Source organism: Venustampulla echinocandica (assembly GCF_003357145.1).
Source record: "Venustampulla echinocandica strain BP 5553 chromosome Unknown scaffold_1, whole genome shotgun sequence".
Lineage (NCBI taxonomy): Eukaryota > Fungi > Ascomycota > Leotiomycetes > Helotiales > Pleuroascaceae > Venustampulla > Venustampulla echinocandica.
The window spans coordinates 2,001,533-2,025,309 of NW_022474206.1; the positions used below are offsets into that span (position 1 = coordinate 2,001,533).

General features: G+C 48.8%; 4 protein-coding genes across 4 annotated transcripts; 1 reads left to right on the top strand and 3 right to left on the bottom strand.

Annotated features, from left to right (window-relative positions):
- Window positions 1–5,337: 5,337 nt before the first annotated feature.
- On the bottom strand, window positions 5,338–5,769 carry BP5553_03196 (Uncharacterized protein; the record flags this gene model as incomplete). Its single annotated transcript, XM_032011819.1, has 1 exon — window positions 5,338–5,769. One exon carries the CDS (start codon window positions 5,767–5,769, stop codon window positions 5,338–5,340), a length of 432 nt encoding a protein of 143 aa, XP_031871512.1.
- Window positions 5,770–7,643: 1,874 nt separating this feature from the next.
- Window positions 7,644–8,126, top strand: BP5553_03197 (uncharacterized protein; the record flags this gene model as incomplete). Its single annotated transcript, XM_032011820.1, has 1 exon — window positions 7,644–8,126. One exon carries the CDS (start codon window positions 7,644–7,646, stop codon window positions 8,124–8,126), a length of 483 nt encoding a protein of 160 aa, XP_031871513.1.
- A 1,460-nt stretch (window positions 8,127–9,586) lies between these two features.
- Window positions 9,587–12,506, bottom strand: BP5553_03198 (Elongation factor 2; the record flags this gene model as incomplete). Its single annotated transcript, XM_032011821.1, has 4 exons — window positions 9,587–9,604; window positions 9,662–11,437; window positions 11,488–12,220; window positions 12,499–12,506. The coding sequence occupies 4 exons, from the start codon at window positions 12,504–12,506 to the stop codon at window positions 9,587–9,589; spliced, it is 2,535 nt and encodes an 844-aa protein (XP_031871514.1).
- A 1,082-nt stretch (window positions 12,507–13,588) lies between these two features.
- Window positions 13,589–23,550, bottom strand: BP5553_03199 (Uncharacterized protein; the record flags this gene model as incomplete). Its single annotated transcript, XM_032011822.1, has 4 exons — window positions 13,589–13,715; window positions 13,800–23,351; window positions 23,404–23,439; window positions 23,489–23,550. 4 exons carry the CDS (start codon window positions 23,548–23,550, stop codon window positions 13,589–13,591), a joined length of 9,777 nt encoding a protein of 3,258 aa, XP_031871515.1.
- Window positions 23,551–23,777: the final 227 nt, after the last annotated feature.

The window sequence follows — 23,777 nt, forward strand, 5'->3', positions numbered from 1 at the left end:
GCGAGGGGTTAAACGAAGAAAGAAGACAACGCAACACTCTGCCTCAAGCTTGGCTAGTCAGAGAATATCAGCCAAAGTTGTTGTGACAACAGGCTGAGATGTCCCGCAAATGACTGCGGTAATAGTAGGCCAACAGAGGGCGTGTGGTTTCTATTGATGGTTCTTATGTGTTTCCCAAGTTCCAAGGAGCCCAACTGTGGGGTTAGTTGACAGGTAGGGTAGAAGATCACCCAAGACGCAGTAATTACGAAGTGCGGGAAGTTCAGATGCACGACATATGGCACACTGATACCCGTGGCCGCCACCGCCGTCTATGCCGGGTTACACAGGAATCAGGCCCGGTGCTTGGGATAGTTGTGAAGGAGTGCGGTCGTCCTGCGTTCTTGAGAGGGTGTGCCCTTGACAGTCAAATATTGCTGCTTGTCCTGGAAACTAGGACTCCAGCGCCAGTCTTACCACCTGCGGACAGAGCAGGGTGAAGCGTAGGGTAGGTCAGTAGGATGATGTTGGGGGGCATGTAAATAGGGCGGGGAGACGTGGGCAAGGACAGACATGGGGAAGCCAAGGCCTTGTGGCTGTACTGTAGCTGTACCAGTAGTTTCTGTGTTTATCGTGGTTGTGGTTGTGTTATGGTTGTTACATATACAGCCCAGCCCTGGTTCTTTCTACTCTCATAGGGCAATGAGAAGCACAATGGCAGATCCAGAGCGCCTATGGATGGTTATTAGCAATCAGTAGCCAGCATTCAGCACCCAGCATTTAGAACCCAGCAATCATGCTTCCACCGGTACAGCATTTGATGAGCAGGAAATAGTGACTGCAGGAGCCCCACACATGGCAACAAGGAATAAGGCATAAGTGACATCGCTGTAGCCACAGGAATGGGCAAGCCTATAAACTGCAGCCTCCAAAGACCGGAGGATATCTACATCTTGGTGGCGCTGGGCCCAGGTTCAGACTAATGCAACGCCCAACTCAGCTCCCTGGACTTGGGTCGAACGACGACTCGAGGAGCTGCACTTGACAGCTCGAACACTTGTGACTTGCTTAAGATATAGGGAAAGTAAAGGCGCCGCGCAGCCTCAACGTAAACATAACAATGAATTATGCCCTTTCCACGGCCCCGGAGGCATATCAAAACAGGCTGCCGCAGAGCGCGTGGAGCTATGTGAGCATCATATTAGGGGCAGGCCACGAGGACGATACTATACTCGTTCAAAGGGTAGAACCCGGAAATTCATGAGCGGATAACACTCCTCCACCCCCGATCCGCTGACCACCAAGTCCCAACTGAATTGCTCTTCACTAGCTCTAGCCATCTGGGGGCTATTAAACGTACATCTCTAAAGAAGCGTTTGACAGAAGGAAGCCGTCACACATACCTCGTGCAGATTCAAGACAATGTCTCCTCGCGGAAAATATTGGCTGTGGGACCGGACAACGCGGGCAGTCGGCAGTCAAATGGCGCTGGGGATCAGTTTTTGGGAGGAGGGAGCAAACGTGCCTGACTGGATGGCCACTCCGTGCATAAGGATGATGATGGGCGATGTTCTCGGGGACTTGATTGCACGATACCGGGCTGCTGGACGGGATGGCTGAGGCGTGGGCGTGGTACAAAGGGGCTTCGAGTCCTCGTAGAGTGAGTACGAAAAGTCGCTGTATCCCCGCATAGGAGGCTCAAGTTTGGAGGGGACGGACGGACGGCGATTCTATTTCTGTTGGACGGCCGTCAGCTCAACTTGTCGAGATATCGATGGCAACGCATTGGCAACGCATTAGCATTAGCATTAGCATCGGCGTCGGCTCAACAGCACATCCCTGGCCACAAAGCCCTTTTTCCTTCAAGCTTCAGGCTCCAGGCTTGGGGGATGGATGCTACAAAAGTTGCTGCTACCGCGTCCTGGAGTAGGTACTGGAGGATGCCCATTAGTAATTTAACGTCGAACTTGAACTCAATCCGCGCCTCTCCTCGACAGAGTCCGCCAGAAGTCTGTGCATGGCGCCGTCTCCCAAGGATTCACGGCCCTGTTCGAGCCCCGGGGAAGGTTGCACTGTGTACCCCAGAAAATGCTTGAACGTGTATACTGTAGTGTATGAAAGGAACCAAGTACGTGCGCAATAATACCTCCGCAATATTAATGCCTCTTTGCTATCTACGAAGCATCCATGAGCGGGCCGAACCACAAGACCTGCCAGGAATAGCACGGTTCATGCTACTCCTTCGTACAATTACAATGGCACAAAGTATCAAACCAACCTAGGAGCGTTCAGGCTTCACCGGATGGAGTGCTGGACGGAGGAGAGAGAGGGTCAATAGTCCAGTGTACTGCACGCAGTACTACGTACCGGCCGAGTTCATCAATTGGACAACTCCTCCTACCCACGTCCTTGTCGTGGATATCAAAATGGCTGATGTTGGATATACCGAGCCGGCATTCGGCGCCATGGCATGGTTTATAACGTACCCAATATGCACGCAACCCAGGGAGGTGGACTCGTGGAGTTTGCCATGAGATGATATGATATGAAGGTGTTATTTTTGGCCCTACCCCAGCTCCATTCAATCAGCGCCACAGCCTCAATGTTGCACTGCATCTTCTGACGCTGCAGACTGCAGTCGATAGCTCGCCGGCGAATGTTTGCCACGCGCAAGTCTTCCCACCTCTAAGGTGTACCTGGCCAACAGACCCGGCTCAAGAGCAGCAGAAGAGCCAGAGAGAGTCAGACAAAGACTAGAAATGCCACCAGCACCACCCTGTGTTCCCTTGGGTCATTGCACTACCAGAGTTCTGGGTGGATGGAGAGTTTCTGGATGGCTCAAACAGGAATATCTTGCGAATCGCAACGGTGCACAGGACCCCGATTTGTGAAGCCACGATATAAGTCTGCCGGGCCCGTCCCCCAGGTTCCTGTTGCCCATTGCCCAAGCCATGCACAAAGGTTGTCAGGGCGCCGTCTAGAGATCTGCGTTTTGGTGGTGTGGTAGGATTGACCACGAGCTATTGTCCACCTTGGCTGAACCTGGACCCGGCATCTTGGACAACTACCTGGCACTGCTAAGGCTACACTGCTACTCTGTACAGACTCATGGAGTACGAAGTACAAGTATACTCCCTCCATATGCAACCCGGTTTGAGCCTCGTGCAGTGCTGACGTTTCCACACCGATGTTTCCCTGAACCTGAATCCGAACTTGCTTCTCAAGTCCCCAAGCCACAACCCCCGACAGCCGAGGCCCCGAACTCTCCTCGGTGCTTCCTTTCCTTCTAGCTTTTCAATTCAAGCTTCTGGTCACTTGAAGCATATGCTCTCTCCCACAGTCCCAGGCCCCTTTGGCTCATGCGCCGAGGAACGCAACTCAAACGGGCGTATCGTGGGTATACTGTGGAGTTCTCCTTCGGTCGTTTTACTGCAACATTACTGGCTGCATCGTATTGAGGCTGCTGCGCCAAACCTATTGTCTTTTGGCTATTCGATATGTTGATAACTAATCGCCACTAGCTAGTGCCGGCTTACTTACCCTGATTGGTCTTGAATGTGCTATTTTGTTGTTGTTTCGGAGAGTAAATCTACTAGTTGTACTCTTGTACTCCGTAGCAGCACAACTAGACACCGCTATTGTTATTCCTATTTTTTGGGCCCCGCAGTGACGTTGATGTTTTCGGCCCTGTCTGCTTTGCCAATACTTATTCGACCGAGTCAGATGTCTCATTCGCAGCTATACGAATAAATTTGTGCCTACTCTGCCTCCCGCGGAGAAGTACTTCGCACTTCATATATCCACAAAGACCAATACTCCACCTTGCCAACCTCCTGCCTAGTCTACACTATTTCCATATCGGGACATTTTCATCCATATCACTATATATGCATTGATCTGCCGCTGACGCCTCCCGGCCCTTAGAACATTGGAGCAGTTTAAAGAAATCCTTGTCCTACGGCATGTGTATACCTCCACCGCGATGGGCACAGCTTTAAAAATAAGCTGTGCCGATATCCTGGATGCATTATTATATTCCAATATTTGCTGTCTCTTGTCCAAATCCTTCAACTCGTTTTGCGGCGTTTGCATATCATGCCATGCCATTACAATTCTCTCAGCTTGCAAGGCTATTTGACAAAGCTGCAAACACAGCCCAGTGGAACTGTACAGCCGTCACAGCCCATACCACATAGAAAGGTGTTGGTGGGATAAATTTTCCAAGTTTGAGTGTCGACTTTGAGTTGAGCCACTTACTCTCGCCCGTCAAATCCCACTTTCTGTATGCATATACCATCTAATAAGCTCTGCTCCGGCCTTTCCTCCCAACTTCTTTCCGTACTGCGCTTGGCACAAGCCTTAATGCGTGGTTGGTGAGATAATCTGGACCACCCCCACCTAACGTACATTTGTTTGCCTTCTCCATCCCTCGCACGCAATATAGGCTTGCTAGCAATGTTCGAACTTCCAATATGTCAAGCCGAGTTTGATTTGTGAGCTAAATATGATTTCCTTGCTGGTCAAAGTTTTAGGATGCGGGGGGGGGGAGTTCATTAAGTATTACCCTGCAAAAAGGAAACAAATAAAGACCATAGTGAGGGTTTTTGTGTAAGAGAGGGTTTGGATATTCGATACGAGGTGATCGGCAGCTACTGTGGTATACAGTCTCTATGAAACCAATGCTGTAGCGAACTTAAAGCCATTTATCCACTCGACAGACAACTATTATACTTCGTTATTAATAGACCTTAATACCCCTATAGGTATCTTAATTCAAGCGGGTAGCCTGGAAGGATATAGGACAAGCCGCTGACTTGCTACGGTTAGCCCACTTAAGGGAACCGACTATTTTATAATTGAGTAGTATATTACACAGCAATATTATATTAATAGGCAAAGAGAACACTTATATATCATGTCAGTAGCTATGCAAATTCTTATTGCTATACGATAATTATTCCAGTTTATTAGCGTTCTAAACCTAATGCGAACCGAATCAAATCCCAAAGCTCTACCCAAAAGCGAATCCATTAGGATATAACTCACTAAGTCGAGCCACAACATGCCAGGATAAATATTGGCTCTACGAGATTCTGGGAGACTCTACAATCTATGGACTTTCCTTCGAGATCTGCATGCTGCATGAAATGCGGGCTCTTTGTTTGGATATGTATTTAGATCTCACCTGGGGCTCAGAAACTTCCTTACTGCCTTACAGTTTTCTTAATCACTTCTCTAGATTCATCTATAAAGAATGGAGATTCGTCCTTACCGACGCCAAACGCTATGCAATGTATTGTACATGCTGATACACTCCCATTTCTCCCAAGCACTCTGAACATCCCTCTACGGTATCTCTTACGGCTTAGCCAATATGTCCTTCACAATCCTCACCAACTCCGACTTCTCTACATTCTTCTCCCCAAGTAAATCCTTATCCAAAACCTTCTTCAGCACCTCCCCCATCCCCACCTTCTTCGCCTCTCCTTCCTTCTTTAACCCCTCCACCACACTCCTCACAGCATTTCTGACATCCTCCTCCCCAATAACCTCCACAGTGCCCACATACTCCTCCATGATCCTAATCTGACTCTCCTCCTTCTCCACCAAGTCCTCGCGTCCAGCCTTCTTGAAGTCCTCCCTAGCGGTTTTGCTTGCATTGGTTGTTTTGCGGAGGAGGGCGAGCATTTGCATATCTGTGCAAATGGGGGAAGAGGTCTTGGAGGCGTTGAGGGTTTGGGAGAGAATCGAACGGAGGACGGCCAGGCGGTTGGTATCTTTCTGTTGCATGGCGGTTTTCATGTCCTTTCTAAAGAGTTGGAAGAGGCAGGGTTAGCTGAGAAGGCCACCGAGAACATTATAATTCAAATAAGGTAAGGTTCTGGGGGAGGACGGGTCGGGAGTTGAGCTTGCCTGATCTTGAGGAGCATGGGAGGTATAGTAGGCGTGGTGCCAGTGGCATAGCTGCGGCATTGGCAAAGCCTCGAGGCTCTGAGCATAGATCTTGGGATCATGGTTAATTGTGACGGTGCCATTCTGTCTATGAGAATGGAGATGGGGCAAAATTAGCGGCGTAAACCAATTGGTAGTAGAGATTGAAGCTCGACGGATATTGATGCGCCGAGGTCGCGTCGCGATGATCTCCAAAATAATTTAGTTCCCCGGTCTCGGTAATCGTTCCCTTGCACCATAAACGTCCCCCCTTTCTATAGCAGACTATGAAGTACAGCTCCGGGAGTCCGAGAGTCTTGCCTCTCTACCAAGCAGTAAATAAATTAGAAGCTATTAGGTTACAATCCCTCTGAGCCGAATTCAAGTGGTCATCTTTGGTTTGTTTATAGGACAAAGAGGCACTGACATGTCACCTAAGGCAGCTCTAGGAGCTTGCTAGATTTGGTCATCTTTCGGAATTGAATTAGTGGCTCGTTTTAAAATGCAGTTTTTATGTCAAGTTCAAGATACACCTTGTTTGATAGAAGTTGTAAGGGGGAAGACAGTTTCCTTTGAGTCGCACTATTTGCCAAGTTTGAAGTAGGATATTATCCTGTCAACTGTCCGTTGCTGTCCTCATCGCTCCGTGACTCTAGGATACTGTATTCTTCTCTTTTATAATTGCGCCTCCTATCTCCACCTTTGTTTCTTTTCGTAATTTCGATGCCGTATCTAATCTTCTTCCAAAAAAAAAAGTCTTCTGCTCCTCTTTCTCTCGGCGAACTACCTCCTGCCGCGATTCCATTCCTATTTCCGTGTTCCAGCTTCCTCTAGTAGCTTGTTTCTAACTATAAACTCGGCAAAAGTTGATGATACCTTAGTGTATTTACTGCTGGTGACGATATTTCCATCTAGACGAGTGTGGCTGTTTTATTTGGATTGCTAACCGCAACCCTTGAGGAATAGGACAGAGAAAAAGTAGGATTTATTTGACCAAGCTTATGAATGGTGTGAGGGCCTATTAGTATGAATAATAACAGCAGCAGTCCTCTGTTAATATCAGATGTATTACCCTCTACTGAACAGTTTTAGGAAACCTTCTACTATTTGAGTCGAGATATTCAAATTACCGGACAGAGTGTACATTCTTTTGATAGTGGAAGGTAATATCGTCTTACTTTATATCCCATTCCATCTATATTTATAGGATAAAGTTATCTGTATAATAGAAGAAGCGCCCCGAAGGCAAAAAGTTCAGAACTATACCGTTCCACCCCTCTGCTCGGAATTCACAACCTATAACATCTACCCCCTATCATCCGGCGACACGCCTGACCACGACATCATACCTACCATACCTCCGCCTGCTTAGTCGCTCTATCCACAACGTTTATTCGGCGACCATGTAGCCTTGCCTGAAATTGCATCGTCAGATCTATCCTCCTCTTTAAAGTTGGAAGCTCCTCAACTCTCTGACGAGAATTCCTTCCGCAAAACGCAATCTTTCCCACAAACAATCACACATCGACTTGTCCGGCGATTCTGGTCAGTTAGCTACTTGGCCTCAACAGCACATCAAGAGATGAGCAGTTAACACCTCCCTGCTTTCATTAGCCGACTAGTCCAAGACAATAAACATTCAAGCAGACCTCAAACAACCCAAGAACGATCGATCGCGCACCCAGCTCGCAAAACACAGACATCTTCTCCCATCCTTTCAACCATTCACAGCAATGTCTCAGCAAACAGCAACCATGGCCCAGGAAGTTGAAGAAGCCCAGCGGGGTCGCCAACTTATCCGCGAGCCTGCAGGTTGCTCTCCAAGACAAAAGAAGTCGGCCTCAGAGGAATCCAGAACTCTGCGCGGGCGAGGCCGCCGCCGCTCAACCTCCCCCTTTATCTCCATTTCCTCCTCGAATTCTCAAGGCCACTCGCCCGCAAGCAAATCTCGAAGTGGAAGCTCTCCGCCATCTCGAACTCTCGCAAAGTCTCAAGAGAACCAGAAACCTTCAGCAACTAAGGATAGCGGCAAGATCGACACAAGCAAGAACAGTCCGGGCCTCGGATGGCCAGCGAAGAACATCAGAAGTCAGGCTCCAAGTCGAAGCGGCAGTGTTGGTGCGCCACCAGGCTCCACAACTACACGAAGAAGACGCCAGAGGACTAGGAGCCGGAGCCGGGTTCATGAGGGTGTGAAGGAGAAGATGGGGGCTTAAGTTTGAATTTCAATTCGCTCGGAGGAATCGGATTAGAAAGGGGGTGGGTGCACAGTTTGCGGGGAAAGGGGCCGAGTAAGTCCAGCTTCGTTCAAGGGGTTCTCTTGGTAGCTAGAATTTGCGGATGTGACCTTTACAGGCCGTGGGAAATCCATGATTGCAGATAGATACCTTGGCAGGGTTGATATGCATGCCAGCTCACTATTTGCAAGAATACAAAACTGTTCCTGTTAAAATGATGACCTTGAGGAGTTACTGCAAAGTTCTTAGAGAATATATGGGAGCTTAGATATTAATTACGATAATACACCTCTATTATATTGCAATTACACGCGAGAAATGCGCCGAACGACAAAACAGCCCACAGTAGGCAAAGGAAAGTGTCTAATCTGCTAAAGTAGTAGGACAATGAAGCAAAAAGGAGTCCAACCCGGGATCGAATGCATACATCTCTTGTCGATTCTGTAGATTCTGGGCCTTCCGATCAATTCAGGCTAGACAACTTGATCCAAACCACCTAGCTAGGTAGCCCTCTTTTGATTTCCTCAACACCAAGTTGATTTCATTTTAAACGTATATTCCTAGGTACCTAGGTAAAATAGGCACAATAACACTCATAGTTTAAAAATACTTTGTAGCATGTCTAGCGACAAAAACGACAAGGGCTGTAGGCACCACAACGGGCCGAACTCTTTTGCTATTTTGAGGGGGTTAAAGTAATTTATCTACATATATTTTCATACGTAACTGGGAGTCGAATTCAATATCTCGTTTTATGCGTTTTGTTTTGCTCTTTTAGTGAAAGCCAAATTACCAATCACCGCCTGCCTAAAATAGAACGGCAGCCAGGGAGAGTTAACCATTTATGGTAGCATGGAGGATTAAAAGGTGTAGCAGGTAGCGGTAGATAATATGTCCCCGCTAAGCCCCTAGCTATAAGAAATGAATTACTTTATACTCTCCCTGAGTGCATCTGAATAGACAAAGTAACTGTCTACTTGGAAGGTTGAACATATTGTTACAGCATTAGCACTGCTGTGTTCTATACTATGCTAGCGGGTGGATGGATGACGATAAGTCGCATTTTCGTCTGGCTACAAGTCAAAAGAGTGGATAGCCCTTACATGAGACCAAAGTATATATACCTTCACAATTTTCACAAGAACCAAAAAACTTATAATGTTCTAGATGTGTTTCAATTCCATGCAGTTACATACATGAAGACCGAAATCTCGACTGCTAACAATAAAGGAAGGAAACAGGGTAGGAGATGTATCACGTTTTAAGGGGACGTCCAGCTTGCTTTTAATCCCCGAACCCGCCAAAGGTGGAGGCGAACGACGATATTCTTCATGAAATCGTGATGCGGGTGTGTGCCGGAGCTGCTGACAATCTACCTGGATGGTAAACAAGCGAAGCAATATTTGCGGAGGAAATCTATCAACCAAGATAGCACGCATCTATAGCTTGTCATAGTACTGAAATGCAGTGTTAGCAAGTGCTCGAAGGGTGCTTTTAATTGACATAAAACTTACGTTCTCAACACCAGGTACCTCGACCTTGATACCCTTGCGCTTACGCATTTCCTGTACAATTTGGCCAACCTTGGAGGTTGCGTCGAGAGGTGATCCACCGGGAAGAAGCTGCCAATGATCGAAGACGGACTGTGGGAAGGCTTGGCCGGAAGTATGCGAGCGGAGATCTGCGTTGAACCCGAAAGACTCCATGACAGGGAGATAAGCCTTGATGGTGAAGAGAGGGGTTCCTGGGCGTTGCTCCTCGTTGAAGACATGACCACGTCTTCGGGTAAGGACACCGTAGACACCACCCATGGCACTTTCGGGAACTTGGATTTCGACCAAGAAGACGGGTTCGAGGAGACCAGGTTCGGCAAGAAGGGTAGCGGCAAGAAGGACACGACGGGTTGTTGGGATGATTTGTCCACCGCCACGATGAATAGCATCGGCATGAAGAGTAACGTCCATGATGTTAAATCTGCAAGATCTCATTGGCTCCTCGGCAACCGGGCCTTCTCTTGAAGCCCACTGGAAACCAGATACGACGGAATCCTTGATTTCGTTCAAGTATTGAACAGCCTTGGTTTGATCAATCAGCAAGTTGGCGCCGTTAGTGTCAGGACCGAAGCACCAGATCTTCCTGGCATCGGTAACGTCCCAGCCGAAGTCATCGGCCATGATACGGGCACGAGCCTTGATATCGTCACGGGGGCCGATCTTGCCAGCCTCGATTTCCTTGGCCAGCTCCTCATCCATAGGCTCAGCAATCATGTAGATACGATTGTGCTTGTTGGGTGATTTGGAGAGAGCAGTTATGCTGGACTTGGCAGTGACAGTCTCACGGTAGGCAACGACAGGGTCGGAGATGCGGAGCGGAACACCAGCATGATCTTCCTCAAGATCCTTCAAGCAAATTTCCAAGTGCAACTCACCGGCGCCAGCAACGACGTGCTCACCGGATTCCGAGATGAAAGTCAGCACACAAGGATCGGATTTTGAGAGACGCTTAAGACCTTCGACGAGCTTGGGAAGATCCTGGGCATTCTTGACTTCGACAGACCGTTGGACGACGGGCGAGACGGAGAACTTCATGACCTTCAAGTTGTGGGCGGTGTCGCTGGTTGTGAGAGTTCCGGACTTCAGCAAGAACTGATCAATACCAACCAGACCCAGAATGTTACCGGCTGGAACATCATCGATAGGGTCGACCTTGCCACCCATCATGAGGACGGTACGCTGAATAGCCTTGATGAAAAGATCATCCTTCTTGCCAGGGGTGTAGTTGGGGCCCTGAATGCGGACCTTGAGACCGGATCGGACGGTACCGGCAAAGACACGACCGAAAGCATAGAAACGACCCTTATCACTGGTCGGCACCATCTTGGAGACGTACAACATGAGAGGGGCCTTGGGATCGCAGTCTCGGATACCAATGCAGGCCTCGTCATCAGGGGGTCCCTCGTAAAGGGTCTCTGCACGGTACCTCTGGGCGGTCACAGGTGATGGCAAGTGAAGAATCATCATCTCCAAAAGGGCGTCAGCAGCAGGAAGGAAAGACTTCATGATGACCTTAAGAAGTTGCTTGCCCTCCTTATCTTTGTCATCAGCAGCAAGCTTGATGGAAAGCTTCTCAAGGAGGGTTGGGATCTCGTCCTTCTTGAAGTTCATGACGGCGTTGAAGATTCTGAAAATAGGGTCCAAGATAAACTGGTTGAAGGCACGCTCTAATTCCTTGCCCTCGTGCGTTCCCTTGTTGGTCCACTTCTTGGTGTGTGGGTTGAAGTAGTTGTCGCCCTGCAGGATTGTTAGGTGGGGTACATTCGCAAGGTCATGTATATGCTTACCCAGAGACGCTCCATCATCTTATTCCTGTCAACACCGAACTTCTTGGCATATCTCTCTGCAAATTGTCTGATGGTGAACGCCCAGCCGTGGAGACCGGAACCGAAAGCAACGGTGCCCTTGTATGGGTAAACCTGGACATCACCGAGAGACTTGTCAAAGTATGTTGAGATAACAACGTTGACGGACTCGATGGTTCTCGAGAAGGACTGGTACAGATCCTCCTTGGAGACTTGCAGCTCGAGAAGAGCACGATCAACCTTGTTGATAATCACCACGGGCTTGATACGCTCACCAAGAGCCTGTCGGAGGACGGTCTCGGTCTGGACGCAGACACCCTCGATGGTATCGACGACAACAAGAGCGCCGTCAGTGACACGGAGGGCGGCAGTGACCTCGGAAGAGAAATCAACGTGACCGGGGGAATCGATCAAGTTGATCAAGAAGTCACGGCCGTCGGTCTTCTGGCCAACGATATCCTTGATATCATCCTCGGAGGGCAGGTTACCGTACAGCGAGATGGCGGTGGACTTGATGGTGATACCACGCTCCTGCTCATCCGCACGTGTATCTGTAGCTCGCGCTTCACCAGCCTTTGCGGAGGAGATAATACCGGCCTTGGAGAGGAGAGAGTCGGTGAGGGTGGACTTTCCGTGGTCGACGTGGGCAATGACGGACATGTTCCGGACATTGGTGGGCTTGTCCATCAAGGCGCGGACCTCTTCGATGGTGAAGCTAGAGAGCAGACACGAGTTAGCATTCCATGTTATGTCATGTTCTGTGTGTTTGTATGTATAAATATATATTGTATATATATATATATATATTTATCTCTCTCTCTCTTGTTGTTGTTATCTCCGAAGTGGGGTGTCCTGGCAGCTTCATCCATGATGGAAGTCCATGCCGAGGATGAAATCCGCAAATCGAGGCCATCCTTTTCTCTTGCTGTCTTTCTTCGTCTGTTCCTGGTGCAGACGACCTTCTAGATACGCGCACAAGGGAATTGCACTCACTTGACCATGTTGGCGGTGTTGCTTCGAAAAGCTGATTAATGGGAAATGCGGTTTTTTGTGGACGCCGGGGCGTTGATTGGTGGGAGCTACTCTCGAGGGAGGCTTCCTGCTCTATCTACCGTAAGCTGCCCTGGAAGAACCACGACAGAAGAGGGAGATAAGAGAGAGGGGGGTTTGGTGCTCTGTCTGAAGGTGGAGGTGGAGGTAGAGGAGAGATGGAGAGACGGAGAGATGGCGGATGAGGTTTGCGAAGAAAGATCTTGCAAGGCGGTGCGGGGCAAATCGAGCAGGCGCCAAGCGAGGGTTAAATCATGAAATCACCCCTCCGTTCGGGAAGCGCCCGTTGCTGCCTCAGGCGCCGCCACGGGGCCAAACCAGGGCTAGCCCTGAGGCTTGGAGAGAGACTCTGAGTCGCTGGCCGAGGAATGCTTGGAGAGAGAAGAGAGAGAGCTGGGAGCTATGAGCTATGAGCTGGGAGCTATGAGCCATGAGGCCATGAGCTATCACAGTACCACGCTATTACAGTACAAGCAGCTCTCAACTTATCACCCATAGCCTGCCTGCCTACCTTGTTAGGTACAGCTATTGATATTATGACGATGATTCTCTCCCTTCGCTCGACCCTCTTGACTCTCTGCGGCCGCTGCTCTTGTTCCTGTTCGCCATGCATGCTTTCGTTGCCAGTGGCTGCGTCACCAGCTCTCCCTCTGCCAACCAATCATTCCAACGGCTACCCGGCCCATCGAGGCGAAGGAGTCCTCGCCGATAAGAGTCATAAGGCAAGGTAACGTACACATACGCATACGCATACCGGCACACGCCAGTCAACTGTACGACTCCTATACTATATTTCCCACGGTTCCGTAGGATGAGGACTAGGACTAGGATTATTACTATTCTATTTCTTATATCGTCTGTTGTAAAGGTACAAGGTACCTATCCTCCACCCTAGGAGCGACCTGATAGGCTGGCCTCGGGTAAGTACCCTCGCGCTGGCGCTAGAAATGCTCTGTGGTTGACACCGCAACTCCCCGCTATGCTAATCACTACTTAACTATGTTAAAATACAAATAATACAAGACTCTGCAGATCATGACGACCCCAGAATCTTCGCGTACGCATCGTCCACCTCGCTGGCCAACTCCAGCAACGTCACAATCACGATTTGATGCGTCAGATTGGGTAGCCGATCGCGGTGGAGTCCAATCCATTCGAGCCTGAATCAACCGAGTTAGTAGAGTACGAACGAGTATGGGCCTGGCCCGGAGGGGGGGGTCCAGGCTCATTAATAGGACACTTACGGTGGTGTGGCTTCGCCCATGTCCCGAAGTTGCGGCGTCTCGATGACGGGCGGCTCGAGAGCTGTGTAATCGTATTTCGACTGCGGCACATTGACTTCGGCTGTAATCTTCTGCTGCTCGCCCTCCTTCCTCTCTCCCGATTCCTCATCTGGCACCCCGGTAATCTTGACCGCAGTAATCGGAAGAGGCTTCCCTAACCGCTGCGCAAGAGCCTTGGAGTGAGACGCCCACATACTCCGGATGTAGCTGATACGAGAATAATTCCACCCAACTTCTACCTTGCCCTCGAAGGAGCTCTTGAAGATGTAATCAATGTGGTTGGAGCTGGGGACCTGCCAGGTTTGCATGCTCGCTTCGACCTTCGGAACCTTTAAGATCGTCCCGCCACGAGAACCCGTGGCGCTGCTTACCACATCTTCCACCGATATCTCCCCAACTGACTTGGGCATGTCAATCATCTTGACGCCGGCAAGGCCTATACGTAGCTGCCCAAGCGTGAGCCCCAGGTTGCTGTGGATCTTGCCCTTGTCCATCGTCACAGCAAACCGGGCTTGCGCGTTGAGTACCTCTAATTTAAACACCTGGTGATCCGAGAAGGTATTTGGAAAAGCGCCAATATTGACGGCCTTCAGGGTGACGATCACGTCTGTATGAAGAGAGATTGGGGTCTTTGCCAATTGGTCCTCATCTGGCTGCTGGTCGGGTTTGGGCTGAGGCGTGGTTGGTTGGGAGACGGACGAGACAGTCTTTCGCTGCATGAACTTCTCGATTTCCGCCAGTGATGTCTCGTAATTGGCTCTTTTCTCTTTAACGAGCCGCAAGAATGCCTGGTACAAAGCCAACGACTGCGATGCAGTTGTTGTGGTGCAGAAGACCTGTACAGCTTCACCATCAAGGACTGCAACCAAATGATCACCCATGCCAGGAGAACGATTTCGAACATTGTACATAAAAAATTCGAACGAAGTAATATCCGCAATAAGGAAAGCTTGGTAGTCAAAAGCAGCCTTGAATCGAAACTGACTGAATGCAAGGGATCCTTGGATGAGCGGCGTCTGATTGAGGGCCTTCTCACGAGCCGGCCACTGGATTGAGGTCCGTACTTTGAAGTCCTGAAGGGCAACCAGTCCGCTCATTCTTCCTGTGCTATCCACCCCGACCTTGTCAAAGCCAAGGCAGAGGTTTTGCTCCCAATCAGAGTTCTTCTTCGATGAGATCCAGAAGTTGGAAATTATAAAGGCTGATTTACCAATGGCCTGCCCCAGGTCCAACTGCACATCCAACTCAGCAATCGAGACTGTTGCATTCCAAGGGAACGCTCCTGTCGCTGCAACTTGTTGATACCTCTGGACGAGGTAGGCTTGCGACTGTAGGGCTGAGTTTGCAGATACCGGCGTTGGTGAGCGCTGCCGGATTTCTGGTGGTACCCAGATCTCCCTAAATAAAAGGAAGTCCTGTAGTTGTTTTGCATTCACCAGCACTTTCATCGGGCTAATCTTAAGGATTGCAGAGAGGCCGCTGGTATTGCTGACATGCCTACTATTCATCAAGGATAGGAAAACGGATTCGACCTCGAAGCTGCCGGTTGATTCTCTAGAGTACACATGTTGCACCGAGGCTTGCAGGTTCGAGAAGGTGGCAGAAGCGGCAAAGAAGTGACCATGCTCGCTTGATCGGACAGTGTTAACGGTGATGTATATGTCGTCAAACCTGGCTGTAGCTGCAACTCGGGCTATAGGTTGACAGCTAAGGCTAAACTCTTGCCGACAGATGCGGAACCCGAGATTGAGCCTTGTTCGGCCAAGAACGGCACTAGGATCTGCAGTTAAGATGTTGTCTTCGTCTGTACCCATAAAGTTTTGAGGTGATCCCTTGGGTTGTGATTCCTCTCCGTTGCCGTCCTCGTCGCTCACGATGTCTTTTACAGTAGATGAAACCTCCATGATAAGAGGAACTACAGCAGGGTAAAGGATGTTAGAGGACGCGTCGACCCTTATCTCCGCGTTCAAGGAAGGCTCATTTAGTCCATCGTCTTTATACTCCACCTTCCACGCCAACCCTGGGGCTCGAAGTACAGTATTGCTGCCGGTATCTGACTGTGTAAACTGTCCATATCTCCCAGTCTGAGGAGCTCTGCCGCCTTTGATTCCTGGAATCGCATTGGATGTATCAGAGATCTTTTTCCCTGCTAGATATACTACCGCGCCCGCGAAATACGCATCGACGAGAAGAGACTCCATGCGTTTGGTGCCGAGGAATGTCTGGCGGGGCGTCTTAGTAGAAGGCCCGGGGACTGGAGTAGACCATGTCGCTGACGCTGCCCGAACTTTATCAGCTGCAGATTTTATCGACTTTCTCAACGCCTCTCCCGGTATCATGAACTGCGAGGTCAAGCGGAGGTCAAGTGACTTTCCTGCAGCCTGGAACGCTAGCCGACGGGCGTCTGTAGTAGACACATACCCAGCATTGAATACAATCTCTGGAAGTAAAGCAGAGTTAAGGGACCTTTGCGTTTTATCCTGGGATGCAGGCACCATTTGCAATTGAAGATCTTCGATCGTCAACCTGGCTGTATTCTCCTTCCTCGTTGAGAGATCAATCCGTTTCAATGATAGAACCAAGTCCTCTCTTTCCCGTTTCGAAGAAGGATCTATATTGTAGGTGCCTACTACCCAGCATACTTGTATGTTCAATAACTCCAATGAGTACATCGATGAGAACATTACGGATCCAGAATTGCTGCCACTTATGTCATTTTCCTCATTAATTGTGATCCTGGGCTTTGACTTGCGGAGCTTGCGGAGGTAATTCTTTTCGCGCGACAAATCGATGTCTTTAATCTTGGTTTGCAAGTAACCCATAACATCCACCACCGATGATGCTGTTTCGGCAAACAGGTTTATTTTGAGGGCATCGCTCTTGAGATGGAACGATCTGACCGCTTCACCGGAGTCATTTATCTTGGATGTGGCGGTTAAGAAAGCTGCAAAAGAAAGATTGCCACAACGCTGCATGGAATCTTTATTCCACCGAGAAAGTTCAAACATGATATGCCGGAGGCTGACGCGTAGTTCTGGGAACTCAAGAATCGGCCCATTCTGCTCAAGGCGGTTGGCAAACACCAACTGCACACACCCGAGGTTGAAGTCCAGTCTTGCTCTACTGGGGTTTCCTTGTGCCCCATGCGCGTTTGCAAAAATATCAAAACCCGCCACTGTCAAATGAGCATCGTATATGAATGGCTTGGTTTGCTCTTTATTTCTGTCAACGATCGTTTGGCTTTGGCCAAATATTTCTTCAATGTGGGCTTGCATTCCTTTGATGTCTGCTTGGGCATCAGCTATGACACTAGAGATTTCTGGCCTGTTCAGCGCAGTCAGAAGTCTATGAACAGCCGCAGCATCGAGTTTGATGGGTTCGACTGAGGCAAATACAGACACTGTAGTTTCTGCCTCTGAAATATTTGAAGTGATACAGCCGTTTGTGGGAGGCATCTGCAACAGCGATATGCCTTTGGATTTATTTGCAACCGAAGTTTGGATATCATGAGAATGCTCTTTGATATCAAAATCAAAAACGACTTCAGAACCCAGTTGGGCTGCTACCGAAGCTCTAGCCACGGTGCCAGATATGCCGTATGTCAGGGATTGAAGGAGAGGTATACTGATTTGGTACATATCTAAGAACAGTGCCACGTTGATCTTCGTTAAGGAAGAAGTTTTGTGGGCAAGGTCTATAGCCTGCGTTTGCGGGGGCTCGGCTGCAGGCAGACGTTGTCTCAAGCGGTAAAGTTGTTCAATCTCATCTCCAATAATGAGATCCAACACCTCAATTACAGCTAGAATATCCTGTTGAATGACGAAGGACAGTTCCTGACAATTCCCAGCAAACTTGATTGCGTTGATCAGTTTCCCATCGTCGAGTTGCCTTTCATAGGAGGTATAAATGCTTGGGAACCGAATCTGATAAAGAGATAGGTCCTGGGAATGACTTTTGATCTTTGAGGTGGCAGCTTCAGCAGCAAGCATCAGGTTTGCAGTTGATTTTGTCTGGCCAACTGCGTTGTCAATCATGACAAAAGATCCTGTTAAACCTTGACTTATTGAGACAAGCCGTATATTTACAGTATCAATGGTGATCGAGCCCTTATCCGTTGCGACAATCACATGGAGTTCGTGTCTTAGCTTCCTTAGCGTACTCCGACTAGATCTAACTGGAGACGGATTCCTCCCAGGGTTTGAAGGCTGTTCATTCTGATTCAGTTTCATGATATCATCAACTAGTTCACACAATTCCCAATTTAGATTGATCGAAGCATCGGCGCAGAATAGCTGTATCGTGGTGATATACGTAATATCAGCGTTTAGTGGTGGTTCCGACTCAGAGCCAACCGCAAGAGTCTTGTCTTCGAAAGTCGAAGATATACCCACTAAAGATATTTCGTTCTCTTTAGGACCAGGATCAAGCACGAGTCGAATCAGCTCGGTTCTGAAGGTTAGTTTAGCCGGTCGAGATGGCTCCCGAGTGTGCGAATCATCTTCGGCCTTCTGTCCATAAATAGTTCTCATCATACGGCACCCCTTAACATCATTCAGATCCCAGCTTCTCCAATTGTCAAAAGCAGCGAGAACATGATCCCGCGCATACTCTGGAACCGATTCTGAATTATTCAAGCATCGTGTTGCGATCCCTTCCTTTGTTGATGCATCCAGGCTATCGTACATATGATGGAGACGAGTCACAATTTTCCAGGAATCACTGGTTCGTAGATGATCTGGAGCCGAGCGCAACACATATGATGGTCTGGTTAAAAAGAGCGGGTCTGCGGCTTGCTGGCCAGCGGTGGCGACCAGGTAGGTGAAGAGTTGGAGGCGGTTGCGTTGCTGGCTAATGAGAGATGAGAAGGATTCTGCTGTATCCGCAGCTATAACACCAGTGCGATGGAGTAAAGAGGCGAGGTATTCAATTTTGCTGCTAGCAGTAGCAACCTCGATGCCTTTGAATGCTACCGCTGCGGAAGTAGTCTCTCCCGAAACTACCCAGCATGTGACGTCCTCGAGTAATCCGTTAATGGCTGCTTGCGGGTCGGTTATATCACTGTATCGTTCCTTTGCAGAAACATTTGCTGATTCCAGAGCCAAGTGAAGCGTCGACGCTTTGCTAGCATCTTGGGATAAGTCCTCTTTCCTTGTCATCGTCTGAGATCTAGCGGTAATAGTGAGCCTATGCATGGAGAGGTCGTATTGATCGTGCATATCCTGAATGTTCCCTGAGATGCTAGCAGGAAAAGCATTCAAAAATCGAAAGTTTAGCCATTGTGCTCGTACGTTCAAGTCAACAATATTTCCCGCGATTTTCTTCTGCTTCTTCAGTTCCGGTATCTCATTTCCGCAATCAATTTGAAGTTCATCTAGTATGTCGACTGGATCATCAACTTGCAAAGCGGTAAGCAATCCTGCTACCGCATCAACGGCTTTGGGATTGAAGACTCCAGCCAAACCAGACGGTAATTCCACAATAAAGCTAGAATGTGTAGCATTTCCATCAATGTGGTCGGGATGAATATCCTCCAAGCTGAAATCGGGTTCACTCCACTCGAGGTCGCTTTCTGAATCTTGCGGGATAACAGGAAGATCTTTACTATCCGGATCCACAGCCTCCAGTGGAAAATATGGCGCCATGTAGGAACTCGATAATGCAGCGCTAGATGGGGGCAAGCCCCTGGAATCTCCAACAGCGCTGTAGAATGAGGAGCGCCGGCCCGTTGAAGTAGAGACGTCTCTTAGCGGTGTCCGGCGACCGGGGCCAGCACTAGTCTGCAAGCTTCTCGATCTAGAGTCAACGGTAGATGGATCACCCAATCTGCGTGAGCTCAGTGGACGGAGGACGCTGCTATCACTTTTGTGACTTGAGCTCGAAACGGATAGAAACGAGGCTTTACGTTCTGTAAAACGCTTCCGATGTTGCAACGACGACTTGTCCGACTTTACTGACCGGGCTTCTGAATGTGTTTCTGTCTCCTGTGTAACAGGCGTAGGCAGAGAAGGAACACACATAGCTGGCGGGTCCGTATCGATCAGCATCGAATCATCAAGTAGATAGGGATGCAACAAAAAATCGGCCCTATGGGTCCGCTGATCATGGCGTTTGACATGCTCCTGTTGTAGTTGTCGGTCTTTCTCGAACCCAAGTTTCCGCTGGATCATAGCCACTGATAGAGCAGTTCGAACAAAGGCGTGTGTTTCAACTGGATGCTGAACTCGTGACCTATGTCTCGATGCGGACTCTGCATCGACACAACTCAATTGTAACTCTGGGACAGTGAGGTTTAACTTGCTCGAATAATGTGACCCAGCCCAGTCGTTGAAATTTATTGATATCTTCGCTGTAGACAGCAGAAACGCTGCTTCTTCGACATGCAGCCACACACGGACAGATTCGATTGATGCACGAAGAAACGTGATGTCGTGCAGTATAACCTCGGAAATTGATGGCAGGGCATTTTCATCATCATCAAAAGAAAATGCAAAGGCTTTAGCGCCCCTCGTCAATCGACCAAAGAAGTCCATTGTGCATTCGCCGGTTACAGTGCCAATGGCAAAATCCCAGTTACAGACATAGGTTGGCTCTGTTGGAGGAAGTCCAAAGAGCCTGTTTCCATAAGCAGTAACACCATCCACGAAAAGTTGTGTGCTGGAAGTTGCACTTATAGGTGTGCATGTTCCAGATTGTTCGCTACCCAGAGAAAACGCCAACGTACTCAATACAACGTCTAAATCCATGTAGTAGTTGGTAAATCTCAGGTCGGCAGCCAAAGTAGCGATTTCAATCCGAGTGTGCTCTTTGGCGCTATAAAGATTTGCAGGAAGAATGACACTTGAGTCATCAGCCGTTATTGCAAGAATCACATCTAGGTCATTTGACTTTTTGTGAGGTTGGCGGTCAAGCCCTTCATCGCGCCCGTCGCGCCTCGCACGAAGTACATCCTGGTATTCTTCTAGAGTTTTAAATCGAATGTCATCACCGAAATAGTTATCCTTGATTTTGAGGAAGTACCGAATGACAAAGCCGTAGAAATGAGCAGATGGTGCGTCGCCGTGTACATTAAGAAGTAACGTATCTGTATTGCTGGTGGATGTTGTGGCGCAGTATTGGTACTTGCCTCGAATGCTAAGATCCTTTAATGTAGCCAGCTCAGTTGAGCTCAAAAAGGTAGCTTGAGTATTCCACGGGGGAACATGGAGGTTGAGTCCACCATGTTTTCCATCAACGTCAAAAGATATGTCGTTCCGGTGTGGCCGATATATGTCCAGCGGAATGCGAATGGTTGAATTCAGGACGGAACCGAAAATGATGATGAAAGTGTTATCGTCAAAGTCTGATGGATTGTTTATAATATTAGAGTCGTTGACGTTCAGGTACAGCCTGAAATCGCCCAAATGCAGGTTGACCAGATATATAAATGGCGAAAATGTAAGATACTCCGGTGGCGGTCCGCTACCCCAGTCATCGATAAGATCTATAAGCAAAAACACATGCTCTCGAAGGATAAAGAGCTCTAGGCCATTGCTTGTAATATCAAATTTCCACGTGCGCAGGCCGTTCCACTGGAGAGGGTTGGACAGGTCGCAGGAAATTCGATTTTCAACAGACCGCCAGAGCAAGCCATGGTTGACGCTTGTTGTAATTTCGGTATCTGGCAGGTCGAGCTCCAATTTGTTTGCAAAACCGGATGACCCTGCTACCATATCCATTCTGTATGCCACAGTTGCATTTGCCCCAACCTTAATATCAAGCCAGCCGAACGGACGAATTTCTGGTCCAGCAGCCCCCTTATCGGCCTTTCTCCTGCGATACTTGTTGCCACGGCTCTTTTTCTCCCCTTGTTTGGCGTCTGCGGAATCTGCTTGTTTCGTCCACTTCCAGTTTTTCGACCCCTCTCTAATCGGAACGCGAAGCGTAGTCTCGTCATTGAATTCTATGTAAACTTTGAATTCTGTCGGTATCCTAAATTGACCAGGTGCAAGACTTTTGCTCGGGGAAGCGTCCTTGCATAAACTGGGAAAGAAAACTCGCTGAATATCAACACGTTGCCTATCCGCCCAGGGACCGTAATTAATAAGCCCCCCTTTTAGTGAAAGGTCCAATCCCCACTCAGGTGGAATATCTCCGTTGATGTTTAACGAGTCTTTTTCGCAATCTCTGTCTGACTGGCTGCTTTGTTCCGGGACAGTTCCTACAACGTCCCAATAGAAGCTCATATAGGCCTCGGGGCTATCGACGATTGTGGAAACTGTAGCGTACTCAATAGAATTCCACCTAGCCTTATCGTCCTGTTCGCTCTCGTCAATATATCGGGAAAGCCCCTTCCAGGCATTCGAACCGTGCACGGTTTGTGCCGAAGACCCATATGGTTCGTCTGAGCTTGAAAGAGAGTCTACTGAGCTTCGGAATGCAGGCACAAGGTCTTGTAAGGCATGCCACACCTTCCGGCGATGACGGTGCACGAAGCTATGGGTGTGGATATGATTCGTTTTTGGATCTGGCTGATCCGTGTCTCCACGCTTGACTCGTGAGGCAACGGTTGTTTGGTCTTCTTTGTAGTCATCGTTAGGTTTCATTTGGACGACGGGGTGCTCGAAATTGAAATTAAAAAGTTGTCTGTATTGATCCAAAGCTTTGGACTCTGACGCATCAATTTCTCCCTCCGCCTTCTCCGCCTTGACAATAAGTACGCTTTTGGTATTCTCGTTTCCGACAACAACTGCAGCTTTAACACAACTGACATGAATTGGGAGGAACCGCAGGATGAAGGGTCCCTCCGTGTAGGTGTGATCTTGTTCATCCATTTCAATCGTTCCAGATTGAGAGTTTGAGGACGAGGTTGGGGGTATTGTATCATCCCGTTGGACATTGAAATCATGCTTCTCTGTGAACTGTGGGATATCTCGCTCAATATCTGCTGAACGGTTGGAAGGAGTTTCCACCTCTCCTGATCCAGTAGGCTTTCCTCTCTTTCTAAATCGAATATTTGAATCCTCATCCTCAGTCATCTCACTGAAAACCGTCCCTAAACGTTCATTGACCGGCTGGGTCATGCCGGCGATAACGGCATCGTACGCTGCACTGCGGTTGTAAACAAACCATTCCACGCCATTCAAGGAGACACTGAGGCGGCAGGGAAGTTTCGTAGAAACTTTCGTGCCACCCTTCTCCGCTCTATCGAATGTCCGACTGTGTTGGTTCTGGCCCTCCTCCTCTTCCGACCCAGAGGACACGCGCTTCGTGTCTGCATCTTTCCCCTGTTTCACGTTCAGTTCTCTGACATTCCAATGCCAGTAACACCATGTAATAAAACCGCTGTGAATCAAAATGGTTTCGTTATTTCCATGATACCTGAATCCCTTGAAGAATACTCTGCCCCCCAATAGAGATATCTGTAAAGCTTGTATGTCGATATACACCCGGTACTTATGCCATGTCCATGCCCGCAGACCGTAGGATACAAGCGTTGCAAAAAGCCGATTGAAGTAGAAGAGAAAGAAGAGGCTCCTGGGTGGTGATCAGCTAGGGTGACAGAGCAGTCTGGAGCAGTGTCACTTACAGCACGCCGCAGACAATTAACTCGACCAGAAAAATCCTGAAGAAGTTTAGCGCTATAATCGCAGCTCTTGTCATAAATAGCTTACCAGTTGAATCCCAGGTTACCGTTTAACGGGGATGCTGTTAGGCCTCCACTGCTGGTGGACATCTTTCCCATCAATGAACCAACGAGTAGCGGATCGCGCCGGTCATCGTTTCCTCAGCCAGCAGACCAGTCGAGAAGGACTCGCCATGCGTTCTGAGTGACCAGCACGAGTATGATATGAGCCGGTTTGAAAGATTATAACTTCCTCGATAGCTCCACAGGGGTTTATGTTTGTCCACAATGCGCAGTAAGCGATTGTCCTGCTCTGAGTCGAAAGTGTCGTGCTTGTG